Source organism: Maylandia zebra, linkage group LG6, assembly GCF_041146795.1.
Source record: "Maylandia zebra isolate NMK-2024a linkage group LG6, Mzebra_GT3a, whole genome shotgun sequence".
Taxonomy (NCBI): Eukaryota; Metazoa; Chordata; class Actinopteri; order Cichliformes; family Cichlidae; genus Maylandia; species Maylandia zebra.
The window spans coordinates 11,418,038-11,430,250 of record NC_135172.1 but is presented as its reverse complement, the minus strand read 5'-3'; the positions used below and the strand labels follow the sequence as shown (position 1 = coordinate 11,430,250).

The window sequence follows — 12,213 nt, the reverse complement described above, 5'->3', positions numbered from 1 at the left end:
TCTTCTGTTTCTCTGTGTGTATACGTGTGCACTGGTACCTGTCAACTTAATGGCTTATTAGATTTCATCAACACTTTTTTACAGCGTGCTTGTGTTTCAAAGATATAGTCCAAGGCCAGCATGCAATAAACTATATACAAACACTGTTACAGTACCCTCTTTTACAAGCGCACAAACACATAGGGAAACTCCTCCACTGACATGTATACGCATTCCCAACAGCAAATTCACCCGGACACACGTACACTCAAATGCGCAGAACAGACTCCAGCAGCTGGCCTGACCTTGAAGATAAATACACCCTTGAAAAATGCTTCTGCAATTCATGGCTGGCGGTGGTGTGTTATACGAGCAGCGTTTCAAAGGATCCATCTCGGGCTGCGTGAAAATAGATATGGAGTCAATATGTGATGCACTCACACACACACACACACACATGCACACACACATCCATCTGTGCACCATCTTTTTCTCTCATGCACGCAAGGTCACTGTATTACACTCAATTTCTTGAACAAATCATCATTTTTTTCCATTTTCTCTCACTCTCCCGATTGTTCTTTCTTGTAGTTGAGTATTTTGCTGTTTGCACACTGAGTGTAACTGAATCACATGACTGCAACTGCTCCAATCTCTTGTCAATCTGAGCATGTAGATTTGCCACTAATCTGCTGATTTAGGTGTAGTTACAATTCTTGTGATTCACTGTGCTGGCTTAAAGCAGATGTTGTTTCTTTGTGTGCAGCTGTCCAGCTATAAACAAGTGCTGAGCTTGGATATAACTGTAAAAAAAAGTAACGAGTATGTGAAAGTCATCAGTTAGTCAATAACTTTCGTGGCATCTTGAGCACTTAGAAAACCATTTTATACTGGACGGTAAATCAGTTCGTTTTTTGTTTCTATCCAACTCCCACACATTAACAACTGCACTGACATCTAGTGTTTGAAGCTTTAATAATCCCATATTTAATGTTTGAACTGTTCAAAACATTTTATTGCACAATTATGTCCCTTCATTGGAATGTCAGCGTCACTAGCTGCTGCCTTTATTAACTTATGAATGTCAGTAACGAGAGACACCCGACAGGTGAGCGCTGAATGAAGGCAGGCTAGTGTCAAAGTGTGTGTGCATGAGATAAGATGTGAGAGAAAAACTGACTAAATAGGTGGTGGAGAAAGCTTGTCCTGAACACGCCTTCAAGAACAATGACTGTTCTGATCTCACCATTATGCTTCTCAGTCAAAAGCCAATAAGAGCCTTTGTAAGAGGCTTTGTACACATGCACCGTGTACACATGCACAGTGTACACATGCAGTCGTTATTACTGTAAATAGCTCATTCTGGTAGGCATTTGTTCTCAGTTAAAACACTTTACTGTACATGTAAAGATCTCCGTTTGACATCCTAATTTATTATCTGATCGCAAAATGCGGTCAGCAAAAATGACCAGTCATGCACGTCACTTAAAGATTTTTCAATTTTTCTTTTTTTTCTGTCTAATTTATGTCAGTTAAATTTAAACCGTGTCTCTCAAAAATCAAAGTTCCCTGTATCAGGGTTTTACACAGTATGAAAGGCCGGATAAATGACACTGTTATTAGAAAGGTGCTGCTCTGAGAAAAGTTGGAGGAATTTGGCATTTTTCAGGTCGTTGTTTTGGTTTTTCTCCTTTTGTTTTGACGCCATAATGCAATGGTTACAACAGTAATTGATGAAACACAGAGACATGCTACTTCAGCTTTCTCCTACAGTCCAACATCCCTGGTTAACCTGTTGGAGTATAAATGAAGTGTGCATGTGAGCATGAATGGTTGCCCGTCTCTCTGTGTTAGCTCGTTGATAGACTGACGACCTGCTCGGGGTTTATCCCACCTCTCGTCCTCTGACAGCAGCCAGCTCTCCTTTCCGGCACCCTGAACTGAAGCGGCAGAAGAAAATGAATAAATGGTTGGATGGATGGAGATTTCTCAGGTTTTTATTTCACGTTTTCAGTCATTACGTAGTTTTATTTTCACTTGCTTTTTTAAACTTTGGATTCACTGGCTAGGTTTAAGAAAAGATTGTGCCTTCTTTCAACACATTATCTTAAAAAAGTCCTTTACTTGCATTTGTATAATAATAATAATGATGACAAGTTGGAAGTGAGATCATCGCACATCTAAAGATATCTTCTGCATATCTGTGAGACGCCATTATGATGTAGTTCTTTTAGTAGCTAAAGAGCCAGATATTTCTCTCCGAGGTAAAATGAGAATGGATATTCAGCTTTATTGAGTCTGTTCCATTTGAAAATAGCTAATTACCACATTATGACAGCTTTATGGAGTTATAATATGGCAGTGCTGGGTTTACAGATTGTTCTACAGAACCATCAAGCATAAAAATGCCATCTAATACACACTGACACCATTGGCAGTTGTAATTTCCTCCTTGTGCCTCTGTACTGCAGGTATTATATTATTCTGAGCTAAATGACAAAAGTGAGAGGGGTCCTGCTCGGAGACCATCTGTGTACCCTGTAATCTGCCTTCTGTGTACCTCGGGTATTAAATGTTAACCCATGTTTGGCCTTTGCCTCAAAACTTCCTGTTTTTTTTATTTTAAATAACAGAGAAAATAATACGTGTGGTTACAGTTAAACATGCTGGCAGTTCAATGATTATTGATCACTTGTACTTAACTGTGACTCTGGGCTTAAACTGAGATATAGCAGATGCAAAGGTCTGGTGGAGCAGACCTGACAGGGCAGGTAAACTTATGGCATGTTCACTGAGTATCAGAGTACATTCACACGTTTTCAGATGTCTTATTCAGCTTAGGTTATATAGAGATGTGTGCTGTTTATTTCTATTTCAACACTGATTTAAAGAGTGTTGAACTACAGGAATATTTGTAAACAAATCCTTTATCCATTATATTAGGTCAAAAATAAGTTTACTCGATGTTTCATGGTTAAACACAACTGAAAATTGTATTCAGTGGTCAACATTTGCAGTTAACTATAGACATACAGGATGGCAGCGGAAATCGGACCTATTTAGTTTGCACAGATGCGGTGCAGTGTGTCCAACAAGGCTATCACTACTGAAGAGGCCTCTTACTTGGTCACAGGAATCTTGCTAATCAGTTCAAGTTATTTATTGTAATTTTAACTTCCTGGTGGTGGATGTGGCTGGTTGTACATATACTCTGAGGAAGTGTTTCAAAAATAAACCATGAAAGGGACAAAATCCTGAGAAATGCTTGGGGAGTCCCAGTGCTTCATGTAAACCACACAGTTCTATTTTAAAATCTGCCACCGAAACTGGTTTACAGAAGGGGAGCGGCACCTTAAAACTCAAACACACACACACAAAATGAAATTTATTTATAGCTGAAAATATATATACATAACATATGTATAATGTATATTATTCAGTGCATGTTACTGGTGAGAGTCTTTTGAGGGGTGCTCAAGGACACAAAATTCGTTCAGCTAGTAGCAAGCATATTGCATTTTAGTATGATTTTCTGAGCATTGTAACGTCACAACATCAAGAAAGCTTCAACTGCCTCCAGGATGTTACAGTGCACACACACACACACGCACACACACACACACACACACACATTACATAGCATCAAAAACATAATTTGGGAGTACCGACGCATTGCCAGCTGCCAGCCAAGGATCTGATGTCCTTTGTCATTTTAGTCGTTGTCCTTAACCTCCACCTTATCCTTGGCGGTTTTGAAAGAAAAACCGTTTTCTTGAGGTTTGAGCCACGAAGCAAAAAACATTTGCAAACAGTATATTGCACTATATACTGTTTATACCCCCCCCCAGGGATTGGATCCTAGAATCGCCCCTGGCGCACATTCAGAAACTATAGAAATTCGAAACCTGCTGATTAATAATTCTGCTTCCAATTTACAACTTATATTGAAAAAGAAAGAAAGTAAAAATGAAACCGAGATCAGCTCTCGCAACGTGCGCGATGCCTTGCCAGTGCAAAGAAGCGTGAAGTGTGTCACACATGCTGGGTTCATGGAGTACTTACTTGTAAAGTGTGTAAACACAGGCACAAACAGATGGAGCACATTTACGATGGCTCTGAAGGACCGAAAAATCCAGTACGAAAGGCTGTACACCACAGATATCTAAACGCTCACTAAGTCGCATCTAAGTCCGCATACGGTTATTTTCTGCTTGAGTGTTTGAGTTTTTATCCTTATGCGTTTTTGTTTCCAGTGAAATTTACGCTTTTACCACATGGATTGTCAGCTGATGACGCCTGTGCGTGTTATCTGTATGTGTGCAGTGAGACTTCCCCACACATCTGTGTGGCCAAACGCGCGCACCCGTCTGCTGATCTTTTTTTTAAGGAACTTTCGCTTCCTGTTGCTTTTCTCCGCACTATTGCGCTTGTCAGTTTGAAAGTCAGTCAGCCTGTGGTGTGTGTGAAAAGTGCTTTGTTCACTAGCAGCTTTAAAGTTTCTTCTGCGTTCATCATCATGTCTCTGCCGCAGCAGTTACGCGACCAAAGGTGAGTCTGTCTACAGGTGACAGGTTAGAGTCGGTGAGCCGATGTTTTGCGCACAGACTGGCTGCGAAGTTCATTTCTGATCGCTGGTGAATAATTGTAACATATCTAATTTGATCTAAAAAGACCAAACTAAATCAAGATCAGCATGTTTTATGGTTGTTTTACTCATACAGCTGTCATCATGTTAAAAACAAAACCTTTTTAATTGTAGATTATGTTTTTCTTTGTTTGCTTGTGTGTGTGTGTGTGTGTGTGTGTGTGTGTGTGTGTGTGTGTGTGTGTGTGTGTGTGTGTGTGTGTGTGTGTAAGTTTTTCTTTGTGTCATTTTTGTCTTAAATGATCTGGTCTTGTTGCTTTAGTGACTTTGATCAGCTCCCTCTCAACATCCCAATCAGCGCCACCATTGCTGATATCGAGGAGATTAAAGGCTTCATCGACTACTTTGTAAGCATTAAAAAAACTAAAGGGCTGAGATGTTTTTCACTGAGACTGGCTCAGAATACCAGGCTCAGCTGTTTCTTTTTCTCTTTCATTCATGCCTCCGTTTCTCTCTCAGAGGTTCGTGATTGAGGTGAAGACTAAAGGAGAGAGTAAGTACCTAATCTACAGGAGGTACCGGGAATTTTTCAACCTCCACCAGATCCTCGAGGCCAGGTACTCTTCAGAAAACCTGGCCAAACTGGGCCCAAACACCTGCATCTTGCCTCCTCTTCCAGGTGTGTGTGTGGGTGTGCACTGTTGATCGTCAGTGGCATGCACGGTGCAAGATTTCATGTCGCTCAAATATGCGCTTGTTAGTGTCCGGCTGCTGGCAGATTGGTTGTTATGCCCTCTGAAGCTTATCTAAATCTTTTCAGGCATGCCTCGTACTCGGACTATGTCAACAGTCACAGCTTCTGATTTTCAATCTTGCTAAATTGCTTTTCTGAATTGCATGGTATGTGCTGTGATTTCCACCATGGCAGAAATGGCCCACATAAGAGCTGGTGGGTTCACTAACTCAAGGCAAACAGACTGAATTTGAATATGTTCCCTAAAAGTCAAACAATAGTTTGGTCTAGTGTGAAATATTGTAATGAGTGTGGGAAAATGGTATCTACTGTAATGGTTAGTTTCACAGTTTAGCTGTGTCAAAGTTACACAAAGGGAACTCCTACTGGATCCTTCCTGTATTGTCGCTCCATAACCTTACATGCTTGCATGCTTATTCTCCTCCATGCATAGGAGAGCAGGTTCACAGAGACACCTGACTGAATTTCCTCTCTGTCTCTGGAAGAACTGAAACCCCTCTGAATACTCTTTACTAAATGCATACGGCTGCTGTGTTTGTTGCTGTGCTTACATTTTGTTGTTTTGATTTTGTTTTTCTCATGTATTCAGGGGGAGATTGAGACATAATTGGATGCCTTTAGTGAATTAATATTGATATTATAAAGAATAAAAACTGTTGCGTCCCTTAAAGATTTGATTAAGTTTGGTGGGAGCTCACTTCTATTCAAATCCGATTCTATTTAAGCCACAAGAGCTTAGTTATAGCACACTTTAGGCACCCATTGCTGCATAATAATGTGAAGCATGAGTGCTCCAAATGCTGCATTTACAATCCTCTTTCTCCACCGAGACATCCGCAGAAAGAAGATTGAGATCTACTTTTGCTCAGCTGAAGTAAAATGGGTTTAGAATGAAGTTTATGTTCTACCAAACCCAGTGAACTTTATTGTGCTTTTTCTTTTATTCGCGCTCGAATCTTTAGACACACTTGAAGCATTTACTGTCATGTTATGTGGCTAAATGTCAAAAATCCAGCATTACAAGCCAGCAGGTATCATGGTGCCCCTACAAGGTCAGTTTAAACCAAACCATACATCAGAGGACAGTAATTCCTTTAATCCACAACGATTGACATTCAGATTAGTCAGGAAAGAGCATATGGAAAGAAGGGCAGATGAATGCCACGGGCAAAATACAGAGACTAACTTGAATAGAGAAGGGAAAGAAGAGCAAAATTGAAGGGGAAGATTTTGAGAGGCAGTAAGAAGAGGCTGATTTATTCATTCATCCATTTCCAGGGGCTTCAGGTATGTAGCAGCCGACGGAGCAGAGAAACCCAAGCACCCTTTTTGTAGTAATCAGTGACTTGTATGCTGAAGCACCAGCTGGGGGATACAATTGCTCCATCGTGACCACTTTTGTCCCTGGATTATCTGTGTCGGGAACAAATCTAAACTCAGCAGAGCAGGACATCGACTCACTTTAGCATGCTAGTTAGCTGCAGGTTGATACTGAGGTTTTTCTTACTGATGGAATATACTGACTTGACTGATTTCATCATGATTTGGTGACTTTAAAACAGCCATTTTAAACAAGCATTGCATCCCTACCATTACTGAAATTAAAAGTACAGCCAAACATTCTGCTAGCTTGTGCTTAAACTATACATGCTAGTTTGTACTCAAGGTTAATGGGCTCTTTGCTATGATGGCTAAGATGGTGCATTTCTTATGTTATCACTGAAGTTCTTGAAAACTCCTATCATGGCTTCACTTAACTGGAGTATTATCACTGTTACTTCACTTCTTAAATGCTGTCAAAATGAAAACTACTATCTTAAAAGAGACCTTATAAAGACTACAACTGTAAAAGTATTTTGAAACATCCATACCTTATGCCTAGAGTTTTATATTGAGTCGCTTCTTGCTGGGTACTTAAGTGTCTGTGAACAGAACTTTACTTTTGAAGGGAGGCTGAATCATATAAGTAGAAATAAGAAAGAAGTTCAACCAACAGAGTGCATCTAGACAGTTAACTCATTCACTGCCAGGGTTTTTGAGCATTTTTACTCATTTTTGAAGAGCCACAGAAAACTGTGTGTTATGATCATATAAACGCTGAACCTACCAAAATGAAGAACAGACTCTCTTCTTCCATCCAAAAAAAAAAGCTTGTTTCTACCATTTTCCATTCTTTAGTAATCAGCTGTAGAAGAGAGGTGGGTTCCACCAAAAATGCCTGTTTTGACCACAAAAAGGGAGAAAACGAGCTTTTTGTGGAAAAATACATTTCAAGCAGTCTGATGTTCACTGACAAGCTGCCCGAGGTTGTATTCTAGCCCCTCCCATTGGAAACGTAATTGACGTCTATAGACGTCAATGGCAGTGAATGAGTTAACAATCTGGAAGAAAAGTCACTTTCCAATGCAAATGAGCTGCTGTCGAAGAAGATTAAGCTCTGGATGAAATGCCTGTACTGGCCACAATGAAACAAAAAATTTAAATTAGGAAAAGTTGGTAAGTGTGATAATGAGTCAACTACTGAAGTGCTTTTTAGAGCTCACTGACAGGCAGAGAAGACGGAGGTATGTGAATCCCGTTTCTAACCCACCTAGTTTTTAATATACAGTAGTTAATGAAGGTTTTAATTTGATCAATTTTGACAGCATTGATGAAAAGACAGGGTTATACTAGCAGGGCACTCAGATCTCTACTAAAACCCAACAGTCTGATAGTCATTTGTTAAAAAATAATGTAAAAGATTGGTTAATTAAATTCCTACTCTAGCGTTCACCTGCCCATATTCATATAATTCCGTAAATACATCATCTAGTGGTCCGAACACAAGAATTATTGAGCAGTAAGCTAACAGGGTTCCCACTGTGGTGTAATTTTTTCTTTACATGAGAGCACACCCATTGCCTCCAACTCATGTAGCTGCTGCTGCTGGCAGGCGCTGGAGCAGGCTGTAGCTGTGGCTGGAATCCAGGGCCTCAAGCCTTTATCACAAGCACTGTTTGATCATTCTAACACCAAGTAAGCCTGCCATTTTTGGATGATATCTGTTAGCTGCCAAGTTTACATTTGACTCTTTGGTCCAAAATGCAGCAACACAGATTCTTTAGCATAGTGTCAGTTACACTGCTGCCAGCTCCAAGTTAACATTTAGTCAACAAAAACATTTAGTTAGACCTAGCTAACCTCGTTACAGTAGTCCCAAAAGGTTGATCTGTTTATCTGGATGTAGGGTTTTCAGTGGGAGGAGTGTTTCATCACTCATCCAAGTGACTTCCTCCGTATCAGCTGACTGCAGGTTTCCCCAACCAATGACTGGAACTAGCCCACTGAATGAACATTGGGCTGTGAGATCAGTTCCTTGATCTCACAGCCCAATGTTCATTGAGAGACGTTTCGTCACGTTTCGTCACTCATCCTTCGTGACTGAAGAAGTCACTTGGATGAGCGACGAAATGTTTCTCCCACTTTTGGGATTTACTTACTTAGATGATTGAGCATGCATCAAGGCCCGTTACAGGAGATCTGGTGATTCTTTGCTAATGTTAAAACACCCATTTTGAACAAGTAGTCTTCCAAAATTGCCAATATTAATGGATTAGTCCAGAAAGGTTATAAATGTTGCGCTTCACGGAGAATTTGATCAGATGAAAGCATACCGAACAATCAAAAGACTAGCTGACATGGGCACTGCAGCCCAGCAGATGTAATTTCAAATTGTCTCCGAGATCTTTAAGAGACCAAAATTAGAATTAATAGGTTCTTCTTTCCAATCCCACCTAACAAATTTCATTGAAAAGCTGGCTCGGTAGTTTTTCTGTAGTCCTGCTAAGAGACAGCCAAACATGCCAAAGCAATCACACTCTGCACTGCTATTCACCTTGATGATGGATGTAGGATAAAATAATCAAAAGCACAGAGACAAAATATTGTAATGTGAAAGCCAAAGTATATTCAGGCCTCAGTCACTGTTTGTGCTGCTGTGTGGCTGTGTCTGTCCTCATCTGCTCTGTGGCTTTGGCTTTATTCAGCTCATTGTTTCCCCATAAGTCTGTCTGTCTGGGAGGCGGCGTCAGTGTCTGTATTGATTATCAGTGGCTGGAAACCAACATGTGCACCAATAAAAGCCTGAGGGCTTTGAATGGGTGGCTCGGAGGATTGATTTAAGAAGGATGAGGACAGACAGAGGTGATTGTTTTGTGTGTAGATTACAAATAGATTACAGATTTATTTCTGTGGATTCACAGGCTTTAGCTTGGTTATTAACTTGTCATTGTCATTATTAAACATTATATTTACTTGGCAAAATGGCTCTGTCTCATCATTAGAACTACTAGTCACATTATAGTTGCAGTTTTCATTTGATTCAATTTAAAATACAAAACTAAAGTAAAAATGCATTTAAACTAGCTTATAAAAGTGAGCCATTGAGGACTTGCACAAAAACTAAAAAGTCTGCATGTAGGGAAACACAAGTTGAGATGGGTACTGGACAGCTGGTTATTGGCACTTAAAAAAAACAACAACCCAAACTTAATACCGTACATGGTGGTGGGATGTTGTTGGTATTGAAGTGGGACACTACAGTAAATTAAAGTCAGGGGAAAAAGTTGATCAAATACACTTTGGTGACCATTTGCCTCAGGTTGAGACATAGTGGGGGTGTCCAAATTCATGGGCTGCATCCTCCTGAGGCCGCATTTGTAGGCTGATTACGTCACAGCGACGTGACGAAGGCTGTCCAAATTCGTAGACTCCTCCGAATTCAGCCGACAAATGCATCCTCCTTTTCCCCAAATTTGAAGGATGGGTCAGGTGTATCCTTCGTGGCCCACCATATCCCAGAATTCATAGCGCAGCCCAGCCAATTCCGGTTTTCAACAATGGCGGCCGCTACTAAGTTTTAATATTACTCTTATTACTCTTTCTGGGTCCCAAAATACACTTTTAACATAAAAACATGTGTAAACTTCAAATATCTGCTCAGTTTATCAAGATATCACATATTTGCAAAAGTGCTCCGACGTTTTCGGAGACGTCTGTTACCCACCAGCTCGATAGCTAGCCGGGAAACTCCCGGCAAATCATTGTCAGATCACTGCGGTCGTTTGCTACTCAGGTTAAACGTGATATATAAGTCACTTGGGGCGATCGTGGCTCAAGAGTTAGGAGTTCGCCTTGTAATCGGAAGGTTGCCGGTTCGAGCCCCGGCTTGGACAGTCTCGGTCGTTGTGTCCTTGGACAAGACACTTCACCCGTTGCCTACTGGTGGTGGTCAGAGGGCCTGGTGGCGCCAGTGTCCGGCAGCCTCGCCTCTGTCAGTGCGCCCCAGGGTGGCTGTGGCTACAATGTAGCTTGCCATCACCAGTGTGTGAATGTGTGGATGACTGGATATGTAAAGCGCTTTGGGGTCCTCAGGGACTAGTAAAGCGCTATATAAATACAGGCCATTTACTTAGATAACCTAAAAATGTTATTATTTGGCTGTTTTTCAGTGTTTTGTTTTTTTTGTGAATAAATCAGTCTGGCAGAGATTAAAGTTATTTGATAAAATAAAACTTCCCTCGGGTGGGTTCCTCCTTGGTTTTCATTGAGCTGAATAAACATCAAACAGAAAACTGATTAAACAGAAGTGTGAGATGGTCGAGAATTTACGTCTGTGTCCTGTTATATTTTAGATAGCAAGGAGCAGACGGCTGAGTTTATTAAACTCCACCAAGACAGTGGTGACGCAAATCTGAAGGCTAGACTGTCCAATTTCACAGCTGTTTACTTCCAGCCTACCCGACCTTCTGAGGACCCGGCCCACGTGGACCGCGAAGGACGGGTCCTCAGGAGGATGCAGCCCATGAATTTGGACACCCCTACTGTCACTTCAGCTCTTCTTTGATTCTGTGTTTAGCTATGTACAAAGCGCTAATGTTGCCATGCTAGCATGCGAACATACTCAGTTGCAATGCTAAAATGCTCATGTTCAGCGGGTGCAGTGTTTTCCATCATTATCATTTTAGCTATTTTTGTGTTATTTTGCTAGCTTTGCTGATTACTACAAAACTGAAAGCATATTTCATGTTGATGGGCATGCCATTAATGTTTCTAAAATGTCCCCATAAACTACTGAAGTATCACTGAAACTGCATCATATCCTTTATAGGCCAGATTCACCACTCAAATGCCCCAGACAATTATTTAACAGGACAAAAAAAGAGGGCTGAAGGAGCCATAACTACACTTACAGTATTTACTGGAACATAAAAAAACTGTCTATGTAGAGCCTACGGTCAAATCTAAAGCTTGACCCCTCAAGATGTGAGGAAAAAAATATATTTTTTCCTCCAACACAAGCCATCTTTAAAAGGGGTATAAGCTGTGTCTACTGCAGTATTTTAGCTGGTTTGTAAAATTATTATTATTTAAATTATTATTTAAAAATATTTTTAAAGTTTAACTTTACTGGCTTTTAAATATTAGGGGGAAAAAAGCCTTCATTAGCTACACATTAGGAACCAGTGGAAACTTTTACTGATCTTGTGTATTTTAGAGGTGCTGTCTTATAAATAGAGCCAAATCCTTTGCAATCCATTAAAACCAGGCTCTTACTCTCTGATTTCTTAATTCTCCTGTGTGTCCTGCTTAAAGGGTTTCTTTCTTGTTCTTTCTTTTCGGGCATCGTTCAGAATGCTTTTCTGTTCCCTCAGCTAATGTCAAGGTCATTATGAATCATTATAAATCACTATGATCAACCTACCAAATTACAGCTGCTTAAGTCATATGTTTGATTTCTTATTAAAAAGCAAGAACGCTTTTACTAAAAAAGACTCTATAGTAAAGATTTTACGATTTTACAATTTGTTGTAACATGTACCGCCATATCTCGCAATGCCAGCTGCTATATCGGGAA

The 12,213-nt window shown here is 40.4% G+C and overlaps 2 protein-coding genes across 2 annotated transcripts in view; one reads left to right on the top strand and one right to left on the bottom strand.

Moving 5' to 3' along the window:
* pvalb7 (parvalbumin 7) overlaps positions 1-12,213 on the bottom strand; it is a 45,348-nt gene that overhangs the window by 14,219 nt on the left and 18,916 nt on the right. The window lies entirely within an intron of this gene.
* Positions 4,358-12,213, top strand: part of ncf4 (neutrophil cytosolic factor 4) — a 40,430-nt gene continuing 32,574 nt past the window's right edge. The window contains exons 1-3 of the mRNA XM_004574526.5: positions 4,358-4,527; positions 4,887-4,971; positions 5,084-5,243. Of these exons, the coding sequence (XP_004574583.1) occupies positions 4,496-4,527; positions 4,887-4,971; positions 5,084-5,243 (277 nt within the window). The 5' untranslated portion in view covers positions 4,358-4,495. The remainder of the gene's footprint in view (positions 4,528-4,886; positions 4,972-5,083; positions 5,244-12,213) is intronic.